The sequence below is a fragment of the Genypterus blacodes genome, unplaced genomic scaffold, assembly GCF_046128005.1.
Source record: "Genypterus blacodes isolate CSIRO-AG114 ecotype Tasmania unplaced genomic scaffold, CSIRO-AGI_Gbla_v1 ptg000112l_1, whole genome shotgun sequence".
In the NCBI taxonomy this organism is placed as follows: Eukaryota; Metazoa; Chordata; class Actinopteri; order Ophidiiformes; family Ophidiidae; genus Genypterus; species Genypterus blacodes.
In genome coordinates, this window is record NW_027466916.1 from 699,347 (window position 1) to 721,733 (window position 22,387).

The window sequence follows — 22,387 nt, forward strand, 5'->3', positions numbered from 1 at the left end:
GGGGAAATAATATGTCATAGCCCCTCACCTGTAGACGAGCGAGCATAAGGACCAAAACTAATTGGAAATAATAGTTAATAATTTATAATGTACATCACTTGTCTGTCAATAAAATAAAATAATATCCTTTAGGTTGAAGTAGCGAAACGTAAATGTTATTCCTCGTTTCGAGTCTGATTCTAGCCGCTGTGATGGTTTGTTTTGTTTACAGTGATGAGAGTGGGCTGTGATGTGTCCAATGTGCCGTTAGGAGTCGCTGGTCTCTCCAGATTTCCCACTGGGGTTCTGCGCCATATTGGCAGTCTCCTCCATCTCAGCCAGCGTCGAGCATGCCTGCCTCAAACCGCTTCACGGGGAGATTACTTTAGATTTCACACCCAACCCGTGAGCTCGCAAAACAACACAATGGAGGCCGTCAAAGCGTTTAACATCGAGGTATGTGGCGGACGTGCACAATCTACAAACACACCGGAAAATTGTAAATACTGTCCGAAGCAGCTCGCGGGGGCTAGCTAACATTAGCATTAGCAAGCAGAACGGGAGAGAAGGGCAGTGACAAACAGGGCCGCCGTCTGTGGCCCACCGAGGCACGCAAACGTCAGAATAAAGCAAAGCACACTTCGGCCGAATTCATGTTACCGAATTGGGTGCAGCGGCGGAGAGATTTCGTGATTTCTCCGGCTCCGTGTTTACAGTCAGGCGGTGAATGATAACCACTGGCGGTACTTTTGGCTAGCTGCAAGTTAGCGACGCCGCCTCCCGTTGTGTGGCTCGTAACTTGGTTAGCTATGTGGCTATCACCGCCACGGCTAAAGCACGGCGCTCGGGTTATCATGCGGCTAATATTGTTACCGCAAAGTAACCAGACAAGTGTCCAAAAAATATGCATAAATAAACATAATTCGTTGACTTATTTTAAACTAGCTGCCCCAAATAAGTACGATTTTAAATGTCAATATCAGAGATGGCTACCCGTTAGCCTGCTAATGTTAGCAATAATACGGCAAATGACGATATAGCGCTTGTCTGCAATGGCTCATGTGTGTGTGTGTGTTGTAGCTGTCCCCGCACACACCTTGCATGATGATGCCAACGTTAGCTTTCACACCGACTGGTTTTGTCAATACTTCGCATTCATTAATGGTCTTTTGTAAAGGCCGAGCTGTTGCACAAGACAAACATGTTCTGCATCCCACTTTGTTCATATATTTGTTTATTGCCCTTAACGATGTCTGTTGTGTTTTAGTGTCTGGTGGACTGGAGACTAAAGATGTTTCCTTTTGTTTTGTTTCATCCTTTAGCTGTACTCGCTCAATGAGTACAAGCCTCCTATCTCCAAGGCGAAGATGACCCAGATCACCAAGTCTGGAATCAAAGCCATTAAAGTGAGTATGCAGAGGTGAAAGATGAGGCAGGGCAAGAGATAATGGAACATGGGCATAAAAGAGAGCAGAGCTGTCCGGCCAATCATTCTCTCATCCAGCCTCAGGTGTATAAACCTGATATAACAGTGTGCTGACTCTTGATTCAGAGCCTTCTGACTACGGTACATAATACATTACTTTTCACACCCTGGGACACAGATGGCTTGCTACATTTAATTACGGACTGAAAATAGACTGAAAGTGAGAGTGTGTGAACAAAATATGAGACAAAACATATTCTACAAGGGAAATGTGTCAAACTATAAAACAGAAGCTCCACTACTACTAAACCGCCTTTGAAAATAGATTAATAATATGTTGGGACATTGATCACTTAAACTGCATAGTCGTGTCTGCACTTTCATGTCATGGTTGTAAATGAGTAAATTAAACATAAGCCAACATAGAAAGTCTAAAAAGAAATGCTCTCAAATACTGTCTGGCTTGAATTCTGGATGTCAGTGAATGCATCAATTACAAAGCAGCACCAGATTACATAACAACCTGTCTGACCTGGTAGTTTGCCGTTGATACTCCAGTCACCCCCTGTCTATTGTATTTAACTACATTAGAATGTTCACACGCGCCTTGAAAACTTGTGAGAGGGAAATAACGATAAATATTAAGAACCAGGCAGCATGGATTTGTTCAATCGGTTGGGTCAAATGAGCAGTGTGCATTATGTTACAAACACCAAGAGGTCAGAGTATAAGTGATGTGCAGAAATGTGCAGCTCTTACCTGATACTACACACACGCAGAAAGTGTGTGGGTGTGTTTTGTTTTGTTCTCGGCCTTTATAGAAACGCTCACGCAGCAGTTAATCATACAACTATGTGCAGTGATACATTGAGGATCTGAGTTTAACCTTGACCTGACTGAAGAATAACAGATCATAAAAAGCTTTACGATGATTATATTAGTCTTTTTTTTAACCCCTGTCACGAACCTCCACAAATCCGATTGTTTTCAAAAGAGTATATATACACAATGTTAACTGTTGAGAGATGGAAGCAAACACACAACAAATCAGTGCAGGTCAGAGACTGCAGCAGTAAGGATTCCAACCTGTCCAAGGCCCGATACGACACGGACATCAACAGTTTGATCATTCAGTCACTTTGTTTTTCTCCAGTTAATATATATATTTTATATCTATAGTTTAATTTTTCCTTTGTGCTTATCTTGGCCCACTCTCCTGTTGTTGTGCTTATTCTCTCCAGTGGGATTGGACAAGTCCGAGCATGACAAAGAGTCAAAAATGGCATCTTAGAAATACGCTGGTAACCTGAAATTACAACATCAGAAGTAAATCATTGTTTATGGTTGTTAAGGGTCAATTCACTTCTGTTTCCTTGTGCCTTCTCTCCTCCTAAAGAAGGCACATAGCATTGATAGGTTAGTGGAAATAATGTTAAGTGAGTTAAACATTCAGATTAGGACATGTTGGCATGATGCATTTGAGCGTATGTACATTTGTATGAGCTCCATCCCCAGTGAGTGTACAGCTCACCTCCACAGGTTGCAGCTCTAAAAATGCAAGTAGAGCATTAAAGGGGTTTTTCTGTAGGTTGAATACTCTGAATACGATTGTCTAGTGTGAAGAAAAAGTCAGGTTTATGGCACAGCATAATGTTTTAGTGTGACATTATTCAGCATACTGCAGCAGTCCTACATTTGGGCAGAAGTTGACAGCCTCTCCCACACCAAACCTATTGTTAGACACAGACGAGCTGCTCACCAGTCACACGTCTCTCAGCTTTCTATGCAGCCATTGTATTCCATCAGTGTCGGTATAAAAGGTAAATCTACTTGTGGGTCTTTAAACACGGTTGACAAGGTTCCTCCATTTGAGTCGTATTGGTATTTATGTCTTGTAGCAGTTGGGCAGGTGCCACAGCAAATTAATTGGATGGGGACATGAATATGAAAACTAGTCTGAATAACTTAAGCCAGAAGCATAATCTTTCTCTTCCGTATGATGCCAAATGAATATAATATTTATTAGAGAGGCCTGGTATTATGGTAGCAACAACAGTAATTTCAATAAGAAACCCTCGTGTATCAGAAGCTGTTGACTGAGCTGTTTAATCGTCTGGTCACATAAAGTGATCCAGCGTTCAGGCGCCTTCAGTACCACGGACAGAGCTCAGGCCTGCTGAAACACGGAGCGGAAACATCTGCGCCTCCGTGTGCACGTGTGTGACTGACAGGTCCTCAGATTGCGTAACTGAAATTTCACAGGATGAGGAAACATGATACCTTGCTGTTCCGTTACCACATTCCAATACAGTCTGAAACTACAAAGCATTTATCAGAGCTGCCAGTGAATGTCATGGACTTGTGACACTTTACATGAACTGGAATCCAATCAATGCGCTTGTGCCCGCGGGTCGTCATAATTTATCCAACCTGTCTTGTAAGCAAAACATGAAGTCAGTAACTAAATACATTACTAAGTATGATACCACATTTGTATTCAATTCTAAAGGCTTTTGTCACAGGTTGTTGGTTTTTCGTTACTGGAAGCAGTTATGCAATGAGGTGCTTGAGGTTAAAACTCAAATTTAAAGGTGCAGTTTTGTGAAGCCAGCAAAACCTTTTCTGAAATTTCACTCCTTTAGCTTTTGGTAATCTAAAATGTACTAATGGCTGGTTTCCTGTACAGTCGGCCTATTAAACGCCTTAGTTCCCATGAGCCTTGCATTCTTTGAAAACATAACCACTCAGCATTTTTCTATTTTTAAAAGGAAACCTGATGATGATGTTATGATTATAGTAAATGAGCTTAAAGAGTTGAACACCCGACCATAATGAGTGCATGATACCAGCTGTAGTTGGTGAATCTGTGATCATTTATTTTCTTGACCTGTTTGTCATTTTGTTTCTAAAGGAAGTTGTGTGCTTTTTGTTGCACTGTGAATAACACCCGTTTCCCCTTCCCTCAGCAGCTCTCCCAGCTCCCCCAAAGCACTGAAAGTGAAGCAGGAGGATGGGGTGGAGAGAGTAACAAAGAGATAAGAGAATCCCTTACCAGCTTAGGTAGGAGTATGGGTTGTTTCAAAAGGAAGATGGAAGAAGAATAATATCACTCAAGCTTAATGTTCTCCCACAGAGCCAGAGCAAGCTGCTGTTGCCAGTATCAGCCACACTCAGTCCCTGGTGTTCACGCGTTGGTCGGTGTTGGCTTTGAGCTCAGCGCTGCATGCTGGAGGAGTCGGCAGATGTAATGTGTTGAAAATTCATGAGTTCTGAGGAGGCTGATAGACGAGCTGTCGTTTGTGAATTATTAAGATGTCTGCCTTTGTGTTTAGCTAGACTGGAGTGTTTTTGGTAAACCTGTGCAGCGTTCACCCTCATGATGATGGACTTCACACAGTCTCTGATGGTGTGATAGTATTCATCATTTCCCTTGGTAGCAGATGTCAACGCAAGTTTGCTTTTGCAAGTAGATATTTCATATTCAAAGGTGAAGCTCAATTGCTTCATAGCAGCACTATGTCATTTTCTATGCTCAGCTCCATGAAAAATGTGTTTTTGAGAGTAAAACACAGAAGTTGAACCAAGAGAAATGCTGGCTGGATGGATACAATAACAACACGCTGGGGGCTGAGAAGATTACACAGTGCTACTATAAGCAAACTGGCTGTTCTTCACATTGGTACAGTTAGAATTGAACTTTGAGAGGAGTTCTAGCTTACATGGACCGGTTGGATAGTATTTCAGGCTTGCTTGCTTTTCACAACAAATTGTAATGAATCCTTGTAGACTTGAAAGTCAAAAGATGAACAGTCACTCACATTTGCCTTTTACATATAAGTTGCTTATCACTGCACTTGTTTGGTGGAAGACTCCAACCTTACTTCAGACTTCAATCTAAATCGATTAAAGTTTTGTAATATGTGTTTACATCCTGAAGAAGGTTTGTGATGGTCAGTGATGTCATTAATAATCCAACACCATGGATGCTGCTCACAGAGCTCTTGTTATGCTGGTGCTGTTCTCTTCTGCTTGGTCTAAGTGTGGGAGGAAAGATGCAGTGGCTGAGTCACTCAAGGTTGTGGTGGGACTGCAGTCGCACATTTTTTGATCTCTCTACACTGGTGAATGGGCCCAGCAGTTATTTAGCTGCTTTCATCAGGAAAATGCTGTCTCAGTTCAGTTAGTATGTTGTGTGTGTTGTCAGTTGTGCTGCTCCAAAACTGTCAAACTGTTGGCAGTGTAGATATAAAAATGTATAGTCTGTGGCAGAGTGTTGTCAGATATGTGTTGGACTTCACTTGGGTGAAGTTGGCACGTCGTCTTTATGCTTTTCGTCTCTTAGCTGGAGAATATTCCAGGCAGTATTGTAACTGATTTATAGTTTATAAGATTTAATCAGAAGAGACACTGGTTGAGGGTTATCTTTATTATCAGTCTGTATTCTGCATTATGAAGTGCATTAGGTCAGTGAATTTGAATTTTGTACAAAAACGTTTGAACCTGAACTCTTGGGGGGTAAATTAAAATTTAAAAACCGAGTCACAGTAACTACACAGCATCAGGTTACAAGTATAAGCCAGGATCATCTCAGTGCTCTGTGAGGAAGCTTCTCTTACATTAATTAGCACCTCGGGGGAACATCAAAGAAAGGCTCCATCTCACAAACACACACACACTCTCCACTCAAAGGCAGCCAAAAGCGCAGTTCACAGCAACATTGGAATGAAGGAGTAATTAACCGAGTTGGAGCTGATACAGTAATGGATCATGTATTGATCACTTACACGTGGGAGCTTTAAACCACTGAGCTTTACTCTCAGGCTGTACTTTTTGCATAGCGGTGTGTTTTTGTATGCCCCCCCCCGACATGCTAATCCTGAAACCCTGCAGTAATCCATCTTCTTTTAAAGTAAAGAAAAAAGGCTTTCACGGAGGAGGGAACGTGGATGATGCTGTTTGCTCACATCGGCACGTTTAAAATCACCCACTTAACCCTTAAAATTCACTGACTTAACGCAAAGTGAGGACGTTGGTAATAGGAAATGCACCAAGATTTTAAATTTCATGCAACCTATGTAACCTAGTGCACTCAGTAGTTTTCCCACCTATTTCTAACAAATGAACAGATGCAGATTATGTTCATTGTAGATATTGGACTGGTTGTAAAGCGGAACCTGTCATTGTGATGCAGCAGCTTTTATCTGTACTTCTGGCAAATTAGTACTAATAACTAGGTTACCACCAATAGCAGTTTGCTTTGTGTTTGTTTGCCATTGCACTGTCAAGACGGTTTCATTTTCCACTGAGCAGAGTGTCCTTGAGGAGAACTAGAGACAGGGTTTGGAAGCCTCTCCCTGGGTCGTCACGCCTCGCTTTACTGGACTCAATTTAGTTGCCGACATTAAAGATGCATGAGAGTGAGATTATGGAGGCTTTGATGAGTGTTGTTGGTGGGAGACATGAGTCAGTTCCCAGTTTAAGAGGAAACGGCAAGAAGACAAATCATCTGTGTGAGCTCTTTGTTTTTGTTGAGTGTGAATATATGCAAACTGTGTGGTTCATCAACATGAAACTAATCATCACAGGGTGGAAATGCAGTGGAAATCGACACAAACATGTTCCCATTACTCAACCAACTGAGCCCTGCTTCGGTAGTAGAGCAGCTGTCCTTTTTCGTTGCTGTGTCATGACATGTAGGTATATGGCCGGTTAGCTCAGTTGGTTAGAGCGTGGTGCTAATAACGCCAAGGTCGCGGGTTCGATCCCCGTACGGGCCAAGATTTTGGCAGTGTGAGTCCTCAACTGTAACTTAGTAAAACTCGAGATGTAGTCTTGCAGTTATTGTGCAGCGTAAATCTACATGCACAAGTTCATATTTCACCTCTCCATCCTCCCCATCTTCCAAAAGTAGTGCTGTAGTAATACTGGCATTTTGTTTGTCTTAAGTCACAGACAGATTGGTTCACTTCAACAAAAACACACACAAACACACACAGAGAGAGAGTCCACCTCTTCCTCGGCCCTGTACTATGAAGGAAGATCAACCGACCTCGGCCTTGTTTGCATAAACTGTCTCGATTCTGTACATTAGATGTTTTGAAATCCACAATTCAGTGGTTTTCCGCCCCGGTATCTTCAGTTTTGAACCCATTGTATTATTTCACTGGCACCGTTAGTTAATGGTGATGATGTCATCACATTCCATCCTACTGTCAGTGTGATGCCTGGCTTCGTTGTGATGCACCTTTTAGGGCATAATAACATAAATCAGATGGAATTTGTTGACATAAATCCTTAAGCTCTTAAAAGCCAACATAGACAACTACTTGAAGTTAACGTTCACTGGGAGTTAAAGTGATGCTGAACTGATGCTAAGCACAGGCAGATCTGTGTCTCTTTGTCTAAGATTAGTAAGTAAGCATTTTAATTTTGTAAGGAGATATCACAGAGTACTTAAGAGTATAAGACAGTAAGTGTAAGTGCTTTGCATGTTCCTTTGATTGTCTTCAGGCTCTGCAGCATCATAAAACTGTTTCTTAGTAACAAGTTCACACAGCAGCACTGCATTCTTTTGTACGCTTAAGATTTAGAAAGCGGAGGAGCAGAGTTTGTTGACAGCACTGATATAACAAAGTTTTCGAAGGTTAGTGCTGGGGAGAAGCCATCAGTCACACACTACAGATAAAGGTCGATACTCTCCATACATTCTTCATCAAAATACTTTCAAATCAGTGTATTGAACAGCTCCTTGATTCTGTGATGTTGCACTGATTCTACTGCACAGTTCTCTAGTAGTTTCATATCAACATAACATAACATCACTTGCACAGTTTGTTTTGCACATTTCATACGTTTTTCATGTGTGTATTTTGTGCCTATGAGATATTCTATTTTAAAGATATTGGTGACTATATTGAGGGCTTAGGTTACGCTGCTTTTCCTGAGCTTGTGTACTGAGGATGTAAGCTTTCCTCCTTAAAATCATAATCAGGGCACAAAAACGTCTGGTCCACCTGCAAAGAACGTGTTCAAATCTAAATATAGGCTGAAGTCAGTGAGGTCATTTTATTTTTATTCTAGTGTTGCTAAGTTACCACAAAGTAAAGACAGTATGAATCAAAGTTTGACATGTGCATACTTTATAGTATAAAGCTATAGAGTACAGAGGGGCAGAGCATGGTGAAATGGTGTTGTTTCAGCGGGGTCAGAAGGTTGTTGGTTTGAGCCTCTTTTCCTTGAATGAGACAAAAACCTTCAGTCATTAATTTCATACTAAACATAACCTTCTAGTGAGGCTTTTGCGCTTCAGCTTTTCTGCCTGTGTTTACATTCTGCCGTGTAGATGCTGTATATTCTCCTGTCATCTCTCATAAACACGATCCAAGCATAATTCAGTAAATAAGATATTTGGACAAACTGTATTATTTAAGAGTCAATTCCATTTTTTTTTTTCAATAAATGGTTCAATTCCAAATCATCTTGCTTATACACACACACACACAATCAGAAATCACCTTAATTGATTAGTCACTCGGCTCAAACGCACATAAAATGAAAACTTGAGCTGTTTTCACTGCACAAGCCAAGCTGATGATGATGATAAAGTAAATTCATTCTCTGAAGAAAAAGCACTGTAATTGCTACTATTGCTAATTGTGACAAATGCTGTGAAGAGTTGCCTGAAAGATTGAAGCCTAAAGGCGTGAAAAATGTATGAATGGTTTCTGTACCTGAAAGAATGAAGAATTTGCAAGCAGTTTGAGTGACAGCTTAAGTCACAGCTAAAATCCTGTGAAGCTGCTGAATGTTTATAAACAACAGGTGCAGCCAATTAAGAAGAGACACAGAGCTGAGTCAGTGTTTGAGTGTTTGAATGATGTCTGTAGTAAGTATGTGGAAGTGCCAAAAAATACCTAGGGAAGAAACCAGAAGAACAAAAACTGTGATCAATTCTGACAAATGAATAAGTAAGGTCCAAAAAGGCCTCAGGCTCTAAATCCATCTTGATTGGCGGACAGCCCGGGTCAACTTGTTTGCTCACAGCAGGTTGTTCTGCGTGGTCGTGCTCTGCATGCTCAGCCAGCTCGCCCTGGTTCAACCCTTCTGCCGTGTTATGTGCAGAATGTTGACCTGGAACGCCCCGTTAGTCGGACCGCTGATGTTAGCTGCCAGCTCCCATCAATGCAGCGGCACGTAACTGATATTTATCTCTTCAGTCATCTTGGTCCAACTGTTGGACATCTCGGGGGCCAAACGATCTCTGTAGTTTGTAATATGACCTCTTGAAGGCACATGATGTCATTTTTCAGTGTCATTCATCACCTCAGAATCTTTCCATCCATGTTCAGAGGCCGGGTTAAATGTAAGAGGTTCTTGAAATGATGGACATCAGCCAGTTTCTGCAGTACTTTGACATTGTTAACAAGGATCTATCGGCACAAAGCCCCTATTTAGTTTCCTTTATGTGTGATGCATCAACTGAAATGATGAGGCTCTACAAACGTGTCCCTTAGAATTAAAATGCCACAAACCCACTTATGCTCCGGCTTATTGTCAAACTTTTTAATTGTAAACTTTCATCATGATTGAATTTCCAATCAACATTAGTTTGATTATGAGGGCTGGTGCAGTATTTCATAATGTACTTTATGGTGCTATGCTTTGATTACAACATGATTTACATTGCGTCTCTAGATTCATCTCATTTTTGTACTTGCAATTCCATATTTCTTACTGTTTCTGATTAAAATCTTCCCCCCTGAGTCTCCGCGCTTACTGTGTCTCGTCAGCCACCTTTGGGCTTTGGTGGAGAATTGTAAGCTGGTGTTGTATTTTATCTTTCCGCAGTCCTGATTGGTTGTAGTGCATAATCAGACTTCTATCACATTATTTCCTCAAACTGTGAGCACAGTGGCTGTGAGACAGGCGTGTTCATGTTTTATGTACATGAGGTACAAACTGTTTGATCAGTCAATGTGCTGCTGTGTAACCAGTGAACAGGTTCATAGGTTTGTCCATTTAATCCTGTGTAATCAAATACAACATGCCTGCTACAATTTGAAACATTTGTTGGAACTTTGTCTGTGTTTCTTGACTTTATAATTGATTGACTATTATTATTCTTGAGTTATTAATACCATATTTCACTGCAAGTCAGCTAGAACTCTAAAAAGGTTGATGACATCACAAATTCAAAGTCTGGATGATTTCAATGTTGGTCTGGACAATTTTGCATTCCAGGATTTCTGTAGTTTGGTTGTTTTCAGACTCAAACTTTGAATGTAAATGATTACACTGAATGTGTTTTTCTCTTTCTATCAGCATGTGTATAACATTAGCTGCTGTTTGTGCGAGTTGTAGCACTTTGTGTAAGGCTGCCCTGAGATGCTGTGGTTTATTTATGAAATGATGCATCGTCCTCTTTCTTCTTCTGTTTCAGTTTTACAAACATGTGGTCCAGAGTGTGGAAAAGTTCATCCAAAAGGTCAGTTGTGTTGTTTTTGCAGTACATGATGTTCTCTCTGTTACACACTAAATGGATCATGGACACTTTGTTATTTGTTCACTAGAAATGGAAACTTCCCTCATTGGTTTGCATCACTAACCAATCAGCAATGAGATATAGATTTAAAACTGAAGTTTCTGCTGCCAATGTCACAAATTAACTTTGATCTGCTTTGTGTTGGCACAGTGATTTGGTATCAAGTGATGCAACATCACATAGAATGGAATGTTCAGCTGTTCTTAAAGTAACCGTCACTGTCCTTCCCTTTCTGTACTCGCAGTGCAAACCAGAGTACAAGGTCCCCGGGCTGTACGTCGTCGACTCCATCGTGAGACAATCCCGACACCAGTTTGGCACAGAGAAGGACGTGTTCGCCCCGCGCTTCAGCAAGAACATCATCGCAACCTTCCAGCATCTTTACCGCTGCCCCTCAGACGATAAGGTCAGCTCCTAATGGGCGGCACGGCTCTTGAACAGTTTTGCTGCTTGTTGTGGTTTCTGTGAGGTTGATGTTAAACTCCTGGATGTCAAACCTCAGTATTGTGAATTCATTATACCTCATTGAACACAGTTAAACTGCAGCATCTGCTGGACACCACCAATATTGCAGCCAATGGGGCTCATATTTCATATCATTGCTATTGATTTCTCTTCTCCCTTTGCTCTCTATTTGTTGTTCTGTTCACACATTACACATAAGGATGCACATAATTCAAAGAACAACACACCAGAACAACAGCTGCATGATGTTTTTATTCACTGGTGACCAAATAGACTTCTCTGTTACCGACAGTAACCATAAATATTGACCTGTGTTAAACTGTTCTTGGGTCAAATGACAGAAACGTTTGGTCTAACTCATTTTGACTTTATTCATCATCTCTTCATCTGCGTTGGTGTTTGCAGAGTAAAATCGTACGAGTGCTCAACCTGTGGCAGAAGAATGCTGTGTTCAAGAGTGACATCATCCAGCCTCTGCTTGACATGGCAGCGGGCCTTCCTCCTCCAAGCGTCACCCCAGTCATCCCAAGCAGTGCTGCTCCAGTTAATAACACTACACCTGGTCAGTCAGGCAAAATATGACCGGAAAAAGAGACAATCGCACACTGTGAATACCTAAGTGTTGACTCGCACGTCATACTAAATCATCTTTTGTTTCGGTTTATCCAGGCACTCCGGCAACCCCGGCCACTCCAGCCAACATTGTCCAGAGCCTGCCGGACTGGGCGTCTCAGATTACCAACACGGACACTGTGGCTGCTGTGGCCCAGATCCTCCAGAGTCCCCAGGGACAGCAGGTCAGTGTCCATGACCTCCCAACTTCCCATCTGTAAATGCCAGAATGAACATATTTGATGAAGGACAATTGTGATCCAGGACACTTTGAAGTGGCAGTGTAATCTCTTTCTGTTCCTTAAGAATCTTTTATCGTGTTCTTTTATGTACTCAACGTCTCTGCATGTTTGCCTTGTAGCTGCAGCAGCTGGTACAGAGCCTGCAGATGCAGCAGCAGAAGCCCCAGCCCTCCTTGCTGCAGGCCCTGGACGCCGGCTTGGTGGTGCAGTTGCAAGCACTGACGGCTCAACTCACTGCAGCAGCTACTGCCAACAGCCTCAACCCCCTGGAGCAGAGGGTTTCCTCCTTCAACAAGGTAACACTATAGTACAAACAGGCCACAGCTTGGTTTCTTATGCCACTTGTACTTCTAATGGGTTTAAGGATCTTTCTATCACATTTACTGCTTCATCTTATGCCAGTACTTTATGCCTTTTTATTGCAGAAACTTTTGGGTCAGTTTGACTTTGGGAACGACTCTGGAAGTGGTGAAGAATCTAAGAAGGACACTTCATCCTCTCAGCTGTGAGTCTACTTTTATTATCAGACTAGGGCTTCTTATCAAAAAACAATTTCTGGTGTTTATTTGAACTGCTGACCCTTCCAGGCCCATGGTGTCCGAGTCCATCAACAGCTCCCTGTTCCACCAGCTGGCCGAGCAGCTGCAACAGCAGAACCTGGAGCAGTTTCAAAAGCAGCTGTTGGAGCACCAGCAGAAGGTGAGACACACACGCAGACTCACTCAGACAGTCAGCAGCAGTTCACCTCAATAAACGAGGCACCAAATTTCATGTTTAATGTTCTTCTCTTCATTATTGACTGTAATTATCTGTAACTGCTCTGCTTGTTCTTCTTCCAGGCTATGAATATAGAAGGTCAGGATTCCATTTTTGGTTCAGACAACTCGGTTACGACTGCCCAGACCAGCAGCCAGCAGCCGCAGCTTCTCGAGCCAGATAACAAATTGGATGACTCCATTGACAACCAGCAGCAGGTATGACTTTGCCATCACCAAAAGCTTTTTCAAACTTTTTATCTCTACTGTGTCTGACCCTGACCCTTATGTTTCAGGACATGGACCTTGATGAAGGCCCGGACGGCATGGAGGAGGAAATCTTTGAGACTGAGGAGAAGAAGAATGTCAGCACGCGGTCCAGAACTCGTTCGAGGTCACGCTCGAGGTCAGTCGTGTTTCCACCGTTATCTTGTTTACGCCGGGGAAACAATACGCCTGCATTGTGTGGAGTTCAAATCAAGTTCATGCAGTTTGTTATGTTAGATTGATTCTTTAGTTGCTTATCTTTTAACTTCATTTGCAGAATTACGTTAAGAGATGACGTTGAGATGAACAAGATGTCTGCAAACTGTAAGCACAGTTGTTGCTCGTGAAAACAATTAAGCCTTTTTAATACTTTGTTGTTCTTCTATAGGTCTCCCAAGAGGAGAAGGTCACGTTCCCGCTCTGGCTCTCGCAAACGGAAGCACCGCAAGAGGTCGCGCTCACGTTCTAGAGACCGCAAGAGGAAGTCGTCACGGTCTTACTCGAGCGAAAGGCGTGCCAGAGAGCGGGAGAAAGAGCGGCAGAAGAAAGGGCTGCCTCCTATACGCTCCAGGACTCTGAGCGGTACGTGTTCTCTGCTTAGACGTGACCTCTATGGTGTCTTGTTGCTTTGATTTGCGTAACAAACTGTTTTCTGTCCTCACCCAGTGTGCAGCACGACTCTGTGGGTGGGTCAGGTGGACAAGAAGGCCACTCAACAAGACCTCACCAACCTGTTTGAAGAGTTTGGCCAGATAGAGTCCATCAATGTAAGCAGAATCTGACACTGGCGCCTTATTTTCTCATTACTGTGTCCTCTGGCATGTCCCTTCTATCTTGCCCTCCCTTTCTTTGTGTCCCTCTCTTCTTTGTCCCCATCATAACCTTCCCCTTCTCTGTGTCTCTTCTCTCCAGATGATTCCTCCCCGGGGCTGTGCCTACATCTGTATGGTTCACAGACAGGATGCCTACCGCGCCCGCCAGAAGCTCAGCACCGGAACCTTTAAGATCGGCTCCAAGGTCATCAAGGTACTCTCGTCTTTATGATTAGATTACCTGCATTCTCATTCTTCCTGCAATGCGACTAATTTCATCATCCACTGACCCCCATGTGCATTTGTCTTTTTGACTCACTGTCTCTCCAGCATGTCGACCCTTATATGTTCTACTGATGTCTGTTAGTATTTGTTCCCTTGACATTCACGAGTGTGTCTGCTTCAGATTGCCTGGGCTCTAAACAAAGGGGTGAAGCAGGAGTACAAGCAGTTCTGGGACGTGGACCTGGGCGTGACCTACATACCCTGGGAGAAGGTGAAGCTGGATGACCTGGACGGCTTTGCTGAAGGAGGCATCATTGACCAAGAGAGCGTCAACGATGGTGAAAATACTCAAACTCACACCAGGATCATTGTTGTAGTGGCAATGCTTGTGTTTGTATTAGCAGATCATACAACATACAGGCGCCATTAAAAGTGTATCGATAATTCTCCAAGTAGATTTGTTTTCTTCCCATTTTAACTCTGTTTGATTTTTTCTCACAGTAATGCGTGAAATCCTTGTGAGCGAGAGAACGAACAGTGTGTTTTAAATCAGCTTCTGTCCTCTTGTTGGCTTCTGCAGAGTGGGAGGCAGCCAAGAATGCCGAGCCGGCCAAAGAGGCTACGAGCCAGCCGGCAAGCGTCGAGACCACGGTGCAGACAAACACCCAGCCCGAGGCTTACAGCCAGCAGGTGGCCATGATGCCTGTGCAGGTACTCCAGAGTGACTGATATAGGCCATAGAATATAAACAGTGCAGTGTACTAAGTGTGTCCTGAAGAGATGATGACACAAAATGATCTTGTATAGTTGCCGGTGGCCCAGGCTGTTCCTGCTGTGGGTTTGGTGCCTCCCTCCTTCCCCGTGTCCATGGGCTTACCCCCGCCGGGCTTTGGGCCGCCGCCGCCTTTCATCAGGGCCGGCTTCAACGCTTCACAACCTCCCCCAGGTGAACGCCAGATAGATGGGGATCAGAACGTCGCTCCTGTAGGTATTGACAATCTAACTCAGACGTGTGTGATTCTGTGCAGGTTACATGCAGGCAGCTCAGAATGCAGGCATGGCAGCAGCAGCCACAGCTCTGGTGCAGCCTTCAGTGGTGTCCGGCCAGGAAAGTATGAAAGACTCACCTTTTGGCCAGATGATCCCACCCTCCAGCTCTATTCCCGGCAGCTATTTGCCGTCGGCCATCCCTGGAGCAGGCGTCTTCAATCCAGTGGGAGTCCAGCCTCAGCAGGCGGGTGACAAACCTGCTGAGGGTATGGATGCTGCTGCAGAGCTCACACTGCAAGGTGAAGCAGTGATCATCTGTTCAAAGACATGTTTTTATATGTCTCAAGGGTTAAATGAAGAATTCTAACTCTTATTTCCATCATGTGGTGTTTTGTTGCACAGGCATGCAGAATGCAGTCCGCAGTGGGATGGGACTCCTCGGCATGCATCCTGCCACGGCTCTGGCTCATCCCCTGCACCAGGCAGGCCTGGCCGGTCAGAGAATGCCTGGCCTGCTGCCTCTGGATGTGCGGCCCAACCTCCTTCAGCCTGGGGCGGCCCGCTTCCCTCTCCTCATGCAGCAGGGTCCACCGCAGCAGGCTGGCGGCCTCCTTGACAATGCCCTCCAAGCTCGGGCCAGGCCCCCCTTCTCCCAAGTGGACCCCTTTAACAGGCCCCCTAACCATGCCAGTGAAAATCTATCCAAGACAGAGGATGAGCCTTCCTCTGGGGCTGACGAGGGAAAGGACCAGGACTACCGATTCCCCCCGCTGGAAAAGCAGAGCACGGGCCTGCTGAGGACTCCTCCACCCGATCATCGGGATGCCCTTGGGAGCAGTGGTGGAGGAGCAGGAGGCGCTGCAGGCAGGCCTGCCCTGCTGCAGACACCAGGGAGTCAACAGAGCAGGACCAGCCTAGTGGGGCGTCTGCAGGCTCTGGCAGGCTTTACTCCTGATAACCGGTGGAGCCAGAACAGAGGGGACTTTGATGAGCGTGATGGCATGCGAGGAGGCCCACAGGCTCCCGGGGGTCCTAAAGGCTTCCAGGAAGAGCGACCATCGCCCGGGCAGAACTTCCCCAACCGCTTTGACAGCCGCCCTGGCACAGCAGCAGCAGCAGCAGCAGCAGCAGCAGCAGCAGCAGCAGCCGCAGCAGCAGCAGCCGCAGCCGGGGCCTCCACTAATCCTGTCGGGGGCCCACAGGCCTGGAACCGAAGTGGTGCCGCCACAACGTCGTTTGACAGCGACCTGCATCAAGATCTGGATGAGCGGAGACGGCCGTGGGACAGACAGAGAGACAGAGACGAAAGAGAATTTGACTTTAGGAGGGAGATGAACGGCAACCGCCACAGCCGTGAGAGAGATAGGGAGAGAGAACGGGAGCGAGGCCGGGATCGCCCCCGGGAGCATGAGCGGGAAAGAGACCGAGACAAAGAGAGAGACCGTGAAAGGGAGCGTGAGCGTGGGGGCTGGACACCTCTGCTCCCCCTGCCAACACCTTTGCTCCCAACGCCGCCTATTAACCCCAACCTGACCCTGAACCAAGGCAAACTGCTGGCCCCGCTGAAGCTGAACCCCCAGTTCCAGCCAAGATTCCAGTCTCCACTTCTGCCTCAAGCTCAGGCCAAACCGCCTCCCATCCTGGGCCTGAATCAGCCTCCGCCTCAGGCTCCCGTTAAGTCTCCGCCTCCATCACAGAGTCAAGACGACTCGTCCGAGCCCCAGTCTGAATCTCCCGCCCAGGCTCAAGTGTCTGAGGCGCACTCTCCGGCTGCCAGCCAATCACCATCTGACTCAAAGGCTCAGAGCCCGATGACTGGGAGTCCCCCCGAGGTACAGCCGTCACCGCAGCTGGAGACCCCTCCGCCCTCACAGTCACTATCCGAGGACACGACCCAGTCTCCTCCCAAGACCATTTCATCCCCAAACAGCGAGGCCTCGAGTCAAGCCTCGTCGCTGGTCATTGCCTCGTCCCAGGACTCACCTGTGGCCTTCACGCAAGCTGCCAGCCACAACGAAGAGACCACTGACTCTCAGGAGGAGGACAGACCCCAAACAGATCAGGAAGAATCACAAGACAGACCCTCCTCGCCCCAATCCCAGTGGGTCAACGGCCCGGGGGTGGACAATAACGCCGAGGCCGAGGGCGAGCCCACGCCCGAGGCCTCCCCAGACCTCTCCTCAGACTCCGCTCTCCCCCAGAGTGACCCGGAGCCGCAGCAGGAGGAGGAGGAGGAGGAGGAGGAGGAGGAGGAGGAGGAGGAGCCGCTCGCGTCTCCTCAGGACATAAGCAATGAACAGAGTGAGCCCATGGAGGAAGCTGCGAGTCAGCCAGTGGTAGACACTGTCACAGACACTGAGGGGACATAATCATCACTCAGTAGGTAAAAGATCATTTTGTAAAGTTGTCTCTTCTTCTCTGTGCTCATGTCAGCAAACCACCACTACACGGGACATGACGAGTACTGACTCACACCAATTATTGTCTGATGACCAATAACAAATGATTTTATCTCTTACAAATACCAGTGTACTTAAATAGAAGGCTCCATAGCTGATTTACTGATAGAACATTTTCTTTGTATTTTATTTCCTTTTTCCTTTTTTTAAGCTGTAACATCACCCCAAACATTTTAATCTAAACTTGATGGATTTTACTGAATTGCCTGCCAAAATGTTACAATTGTATATGGGGGGAGAAAATGAGCGTTGACCTTCCTATGGAAGAGATTAAAGAAATCCTGGCTGTCCGGCGAACGGATCGAACTCAATCGCACACGATACTCGAAAACAGCAGGAGCCGGCCCGTACGTCGTCTCCTCTCCTGTTTTAAGTGCTGCTGCAAAGATTTCAATGAATGCTTTTGTGGTTGTCCCATAATGCTCTCTGTTCCTAAGCAGAACTTAATACCCTGCGTGCAGTGAGACAGCTTCTTCTAATTGGGGTGGAGGAGGGGAAGGGAGGGGAGGAGGAATAATTTTAAAAGTTGAAAACATAACAATGTTATCTCCCCAAAATAAATGTTTGTGATTTATTCCTAATCGTATCCAGTGAAGTGAATACAAACAGCAAATTAAACACGCCAGGGGGAAGACGAGCAAAAATGAACAGACGGATGTTCTGGATGTCGGGTTTCTTATTGTTTTAGTTTGAAATAAACATGCTTTGTCTGTTTTACATACATGCATTAGGACTGTGTTTTCTGACCCAGGACCATTGGAAACTTAAGGCGGCTTTACACAGAACTCGTACGCAATTTGTGTGCCGTCGCGTACGTCGGGTCGATTTGCCGTTGTCGTAACTCAACTCGCCGCTATACCATCCAAATCCGCCGAGCACTTTGTCCGACGCAGCCGTGGGACTCGTAGTTTTTTTAAGTGTTTCCTCCTAGCTCTTGCTGGCTGACTGTTGAAAGGGATTGTGCCTTTTTTGAACGGATGTATTCATGTCGCGACCCCAACGCTTAATTTGTGATTGACACCAGACTGTGCGTGCAGCTCAGAACGAGACGTTGTCCGGCCTACCCGCTGAACGGTAGCCGGGCAGGTGACACAAGCTCTCACCTAGAGGAGAACCCCCCCCCCCCCCCCTCTCCCTTTGTCTGCTGCTCCATAGTTCTGTGCATGCAGGCTTGTAGCCATGTTTTAACCTTCTTGCCTCTCTTATTCATTTCATACGTGTAGTGCACTTCTGTTGAGACACACCTGCTAGAAAACCATAGTCTGCTGTTCTCTCTCATACCAAATGTCTACTACAGGAGTTGTGATGTTGAATAAAAGTTGAAGGTGCTGATTCAGGCCCATCATGTGAATTCTTGCACACATGACAACACTGCAGCTTTTCTGAGCTCATCGCCGGATTACAGATGAGATCATGTCGCCGTGCAAATTTGTAGCAATTTCCCCTAATGGACAGTTGGAACGCCTTAACGATTAATAAGCTATTGATCGTTAACTTGATACTTTTTGGCTCGATTGGGTGGAAAACAGAGCAGGAAAGACGCTGCTGCAGCTCTTCCAGGACTATTCCTCTCATAAAATAGTTTTATTTTGGAACAATTAGCATTTTTTTCTACTGCAAATGCCAACCTTCAATCACACTGATGTAATTGTCCTCTTGGTTCGGCTATAGCTTGATTGATTGGTGCCATATGTGGCTAATCTACTAATTGCAGCTGTGTGGTCGGCGCATCGACACGTAACACACCAAGTAAACACAACCTAACTTCCCGAGTAATAGTTTCTTGATCCGCTAATCGCTGTCGTCAATTTAATCGTAATTTAATTGAAGTGCTCAGTACAGAGATGCTGAAGTTAACTCGGTCGTTCTCAGGTCAGCTGCAGGATCATCAACAGATCTTTCATAACATAAAGACCTCCAGAGACCTTAAACACTGATTAAAGATCAGGTGCATATAAAACAGAGTTCCACGTCGTCATAAATGTGCGTGTTAAAGTATTTCCTTACCAAACGGCGCCTCAGTGGGGCGACCCCCGTCCTGTATCTGCTGAATATAAGAAAAGGTCCCAACTCTCACCGGACAAATCCTGCATAACTTAAAATAAAACAACCATCTGGTGCTTACCTCAACAGAACAAAGGGAGGAGGAGGAGGAGGGTAAATAGAGAGGAGGAAGGGGGGAGGAAAGGGGGGTGCCAGGGACCCAGGCTGGTAGAAGTGCTGACTAGGCATCATACAAGCTCTCACACGGCTACTTTACATGTCTGTGCATGTATGGACCTGGCCCGTGTCAGGAAAACCGATCCAGCATGAGATGTAAACCTGTCCACATGTTACCATGACGCCAGAGCTTTTTTATAGACAAACTAAAAGGGACGTGACACCTAAGAACACCTTCACCTGAGCTTTATTAAAATGCAGATAGATGTACAGGGAACTCTGTTGTCTAGTTTGGCAGTTGTGCGAGTGTGTGGGCTGCTGAGAGTGTGTGTGTGTGTGTGTGTGTGTGTGTGTGTGGTCTGACTGATCAGACTCCCAGTGGCCCGGGCAGTCAGCCAGGTCTGGCCTCCTCCTGACCTTCCCACAGAGATTTGACAAGCTGATGCTCAACCGCTATCTACCCTGAAACACAGACACACACACACACACACACACACACACACACACACACACACACACACACACACACACACACAGCGTGGGCCCTTGTAGAACAGCAATAAAAAAAAAATCAATCAGTGCTGGACGGAGGTCAAACATTCTGCAGTTATTTACCACAACCAAGGGTTTGAGTCTTAAGTCAAATATGATCGAAATGGAACGTGGCTCAGGGATGGATCAGTTTACCGCCTGTGTCCATCTTCATCCTACTAGCTTGCTTAGATATAACAACACACAAAACGAGTCTGAATCTAATAAACACATCTGAATCTACAAGTTCAACACTGAGAAGTTAGTTTAGTATGAGTATATACTATCTCTGCCTGTGTGTGGCTGCAGTGCTATGATTAAACCAGGGGTCTGTGGGAACATAGTGTAACAGGTCTGACCTTTAGTTTAGAATTACCACAGCATGAGCCACTAATGAGCGCCACCCCCAGAGCGGCATGAAACGCCATTTCACTGCCGGCTCTGTGCCCTGCTGCCCGTGAAAGCTTGTGGTCCAGGCTGTAGACGGAGATGTTCCTCTATCAAAGACACAAAAGAAAGAATGTAAACTAACTTCACTGGTTTTGTTTACATCACTGCAGTCATCACTTTAAAGGAGACAGTTTTTTTTGAGTAGCTGTAGCTTCAGTTCTTCTTCTGGCCATTGGGGGTCAGTGTTGTACTGCATTAGCCCTCATTACTGCAGACTGCAGTGCTCAACTTCCTCTCCTGTGCTTCACTCCTCACCGTGACCAAACTCTTTGAGTTCTGCGGTGAAATTCTCCTCCTTTGAAACGAAATTTGGCTCGGTGTGTGTGTGTGTTCGTTGTGTGTGAGTGAGCAGAAAGGCTGCAGAAAATTGTTACCGTGCCAAAATGAATTCCTTAGATTCCTCTTTCCATACCTCCCTCAGATGGATGGAGGGGGGGTTGTGATAAATGGAGGGAGGACCTTTTAGTGTGAGTCCTCTTTCTGCAGCTTCTCAGTTGCTGCATTCCTAATTGATTAAAGGTATTGATTAGCCCTCACCAAAGCCCCAGACTAAAATTGGCCTCTTGTCTGACCACCAGCAGGATACCTGGCTATCATATTAGCACAGAGAGAGAGATAGAGAGAGGAGAGTGTGCCAAGTAGAGAAAGAGAGAGATAGCGTGTGTGTGTGTTGGTGTGGCTGCACTTAACTACACATAGATTCATGGGCATGAGAGAGCGATTAAGAGCAGAAACAGAGCCGTATATCCTCCATCCACCTCGTTATGCAGAGGAGGAATCCCCCCCCCCCCCCCCCTCCCCGCCCCCCAACCCATCCTGGCTCACACTTGGCAGGCAGAGTAATTGCTCACCGCTGAGGGAGAGTGTGTGTGGGTGTGTGTGTGTAACTTTGCTCCGTCTTCAAGAAGCCCCCCTTACTTATCAGGGGCCAGCAGACACTCGCCCCAAGTTCCTCTTATCCAGGAACAGAGCCTCAGTCCAGCTGCTAAAGGGGCCGACAGAGAAGAAAGGTCGTGTGAGTTTAAACCCCTGTAGTGTCAGCGCGGGTTCAAGTCTTGGTGTAGGGTGGGGTTCGGTGTCTTGCTCAGGGGCACGTCGGCAGGGTGGATACTCTGGTCATTTCTACAAAATTATGATTTGGAGATTCGAGGCCTAGAGACTGGCTAAGTGAAGGCCAAGTATCTTCAAAATGCTATGATTTTACATTTTGTAAAATCACCTTAGTTTACTTACTTTACTTACTTTAACTGAGGTTTTATGGTTTTCACTGGATGAGCTGGTCTGCAGGATAACACAGCTTCAGCTCTGAACTCATGATGGCCTTGATTATATAAAGAGAGAGAGAGACACACACACACACACACACACACACACACACACACACACACACACACACACACACACACACACACACACACACACACACACATACACACACACACCAAGGCTCTGTGATGGACAAATCAGACAAAA

General features: G+C 45.4%; 1 protein-coding gene and 1 non-coding gene across 4 annotated transcripts; both read left to right on the top strand.

The window, feature by feature from the left end:
* Positions 1-312: 312 nt before the first annotated feature.
* scaf8 (SR-related CTD-associated factor 8) lies at positions 313-19,105 on the top strand. 3 transcript variants are annotated; one of them, XM_076161635.1, is made up of 19 exons: positions 313-435; positions 1,302-1,385; positions 10,845-10,889; positions 11,191-11,352; positions 11,817-11,973; positions 12,081-12,208; positions 12,385-12,561; positions 12,691-12,770; positions 12,853-12,964; positions 13,105-13,239; positions 13,317-13,426; positions 13,676-13,869; positions 13,954-14,054; positions 14,200-14,313; positions 14,506-14,662; positions 14,905-15,035; positions 15,132-15,270; positions 15,353-15,613; positions 15,717-19,105. In XM_076161635.1, the coding sequence occupies exons 1-19, from the start codon at positions 406-408 to the stop codon at positions 17,681-17,683; spliced, it is 4,284 nt and encodes a 1,427-aa protein (XP_076017750.1). In that variant the 5' UTR covers positions 313-405; the 3' UTR covers positions 17,684-19,105. The 3 variants fall into 3 exon arrangements, with proteins under 3 accessions (XP_076017750.1, XP_076017751.1, XP_076017752.1); XM_076161636.1 differs by lacking the exon at positions 313-435 and adding an exon at positions 4,372-4,465 and having other exon boundaries at positions 1,300-1,385; XM_076161637.1 differs by lacking the exon at positions 313-435 and adding an exon at positions 4,375-4,465 and having other exon boundaries at positions 1,300-1,385.
* Positions 7,109-7,182, top strand: trnai-aau (transfer RNA isoleucine (anticodon AAU)). The gene has a single exon. It is a non-coding gene; the product is annotated as a tRNA-Ile (tRNA).
* Positions 19,106-22,387: the final 3,282 nt, after the last annotated feature.

Coding starts and splice junctions, on each gene's coding strand:
- scaf8 (XM_076161635.1), top strand. CDS start 406: ATGGAGGCCGTCAAAGCGTTTAACATCGAG. Junction 11,353..11,816: donor GCTGCCCCTCAGACGATAAG/GTCAGCTCCTAA, acceptor TGGTGTTTGCAG/AGTAAAATCGTACGAGTGCT. Junction 13,240..13,316: donor CCATTGACAACCAGCAGCAG/GTATGACTTTGC, acceptor CTTATGTTTCAG/GACATGGACCTTGATGAAGG.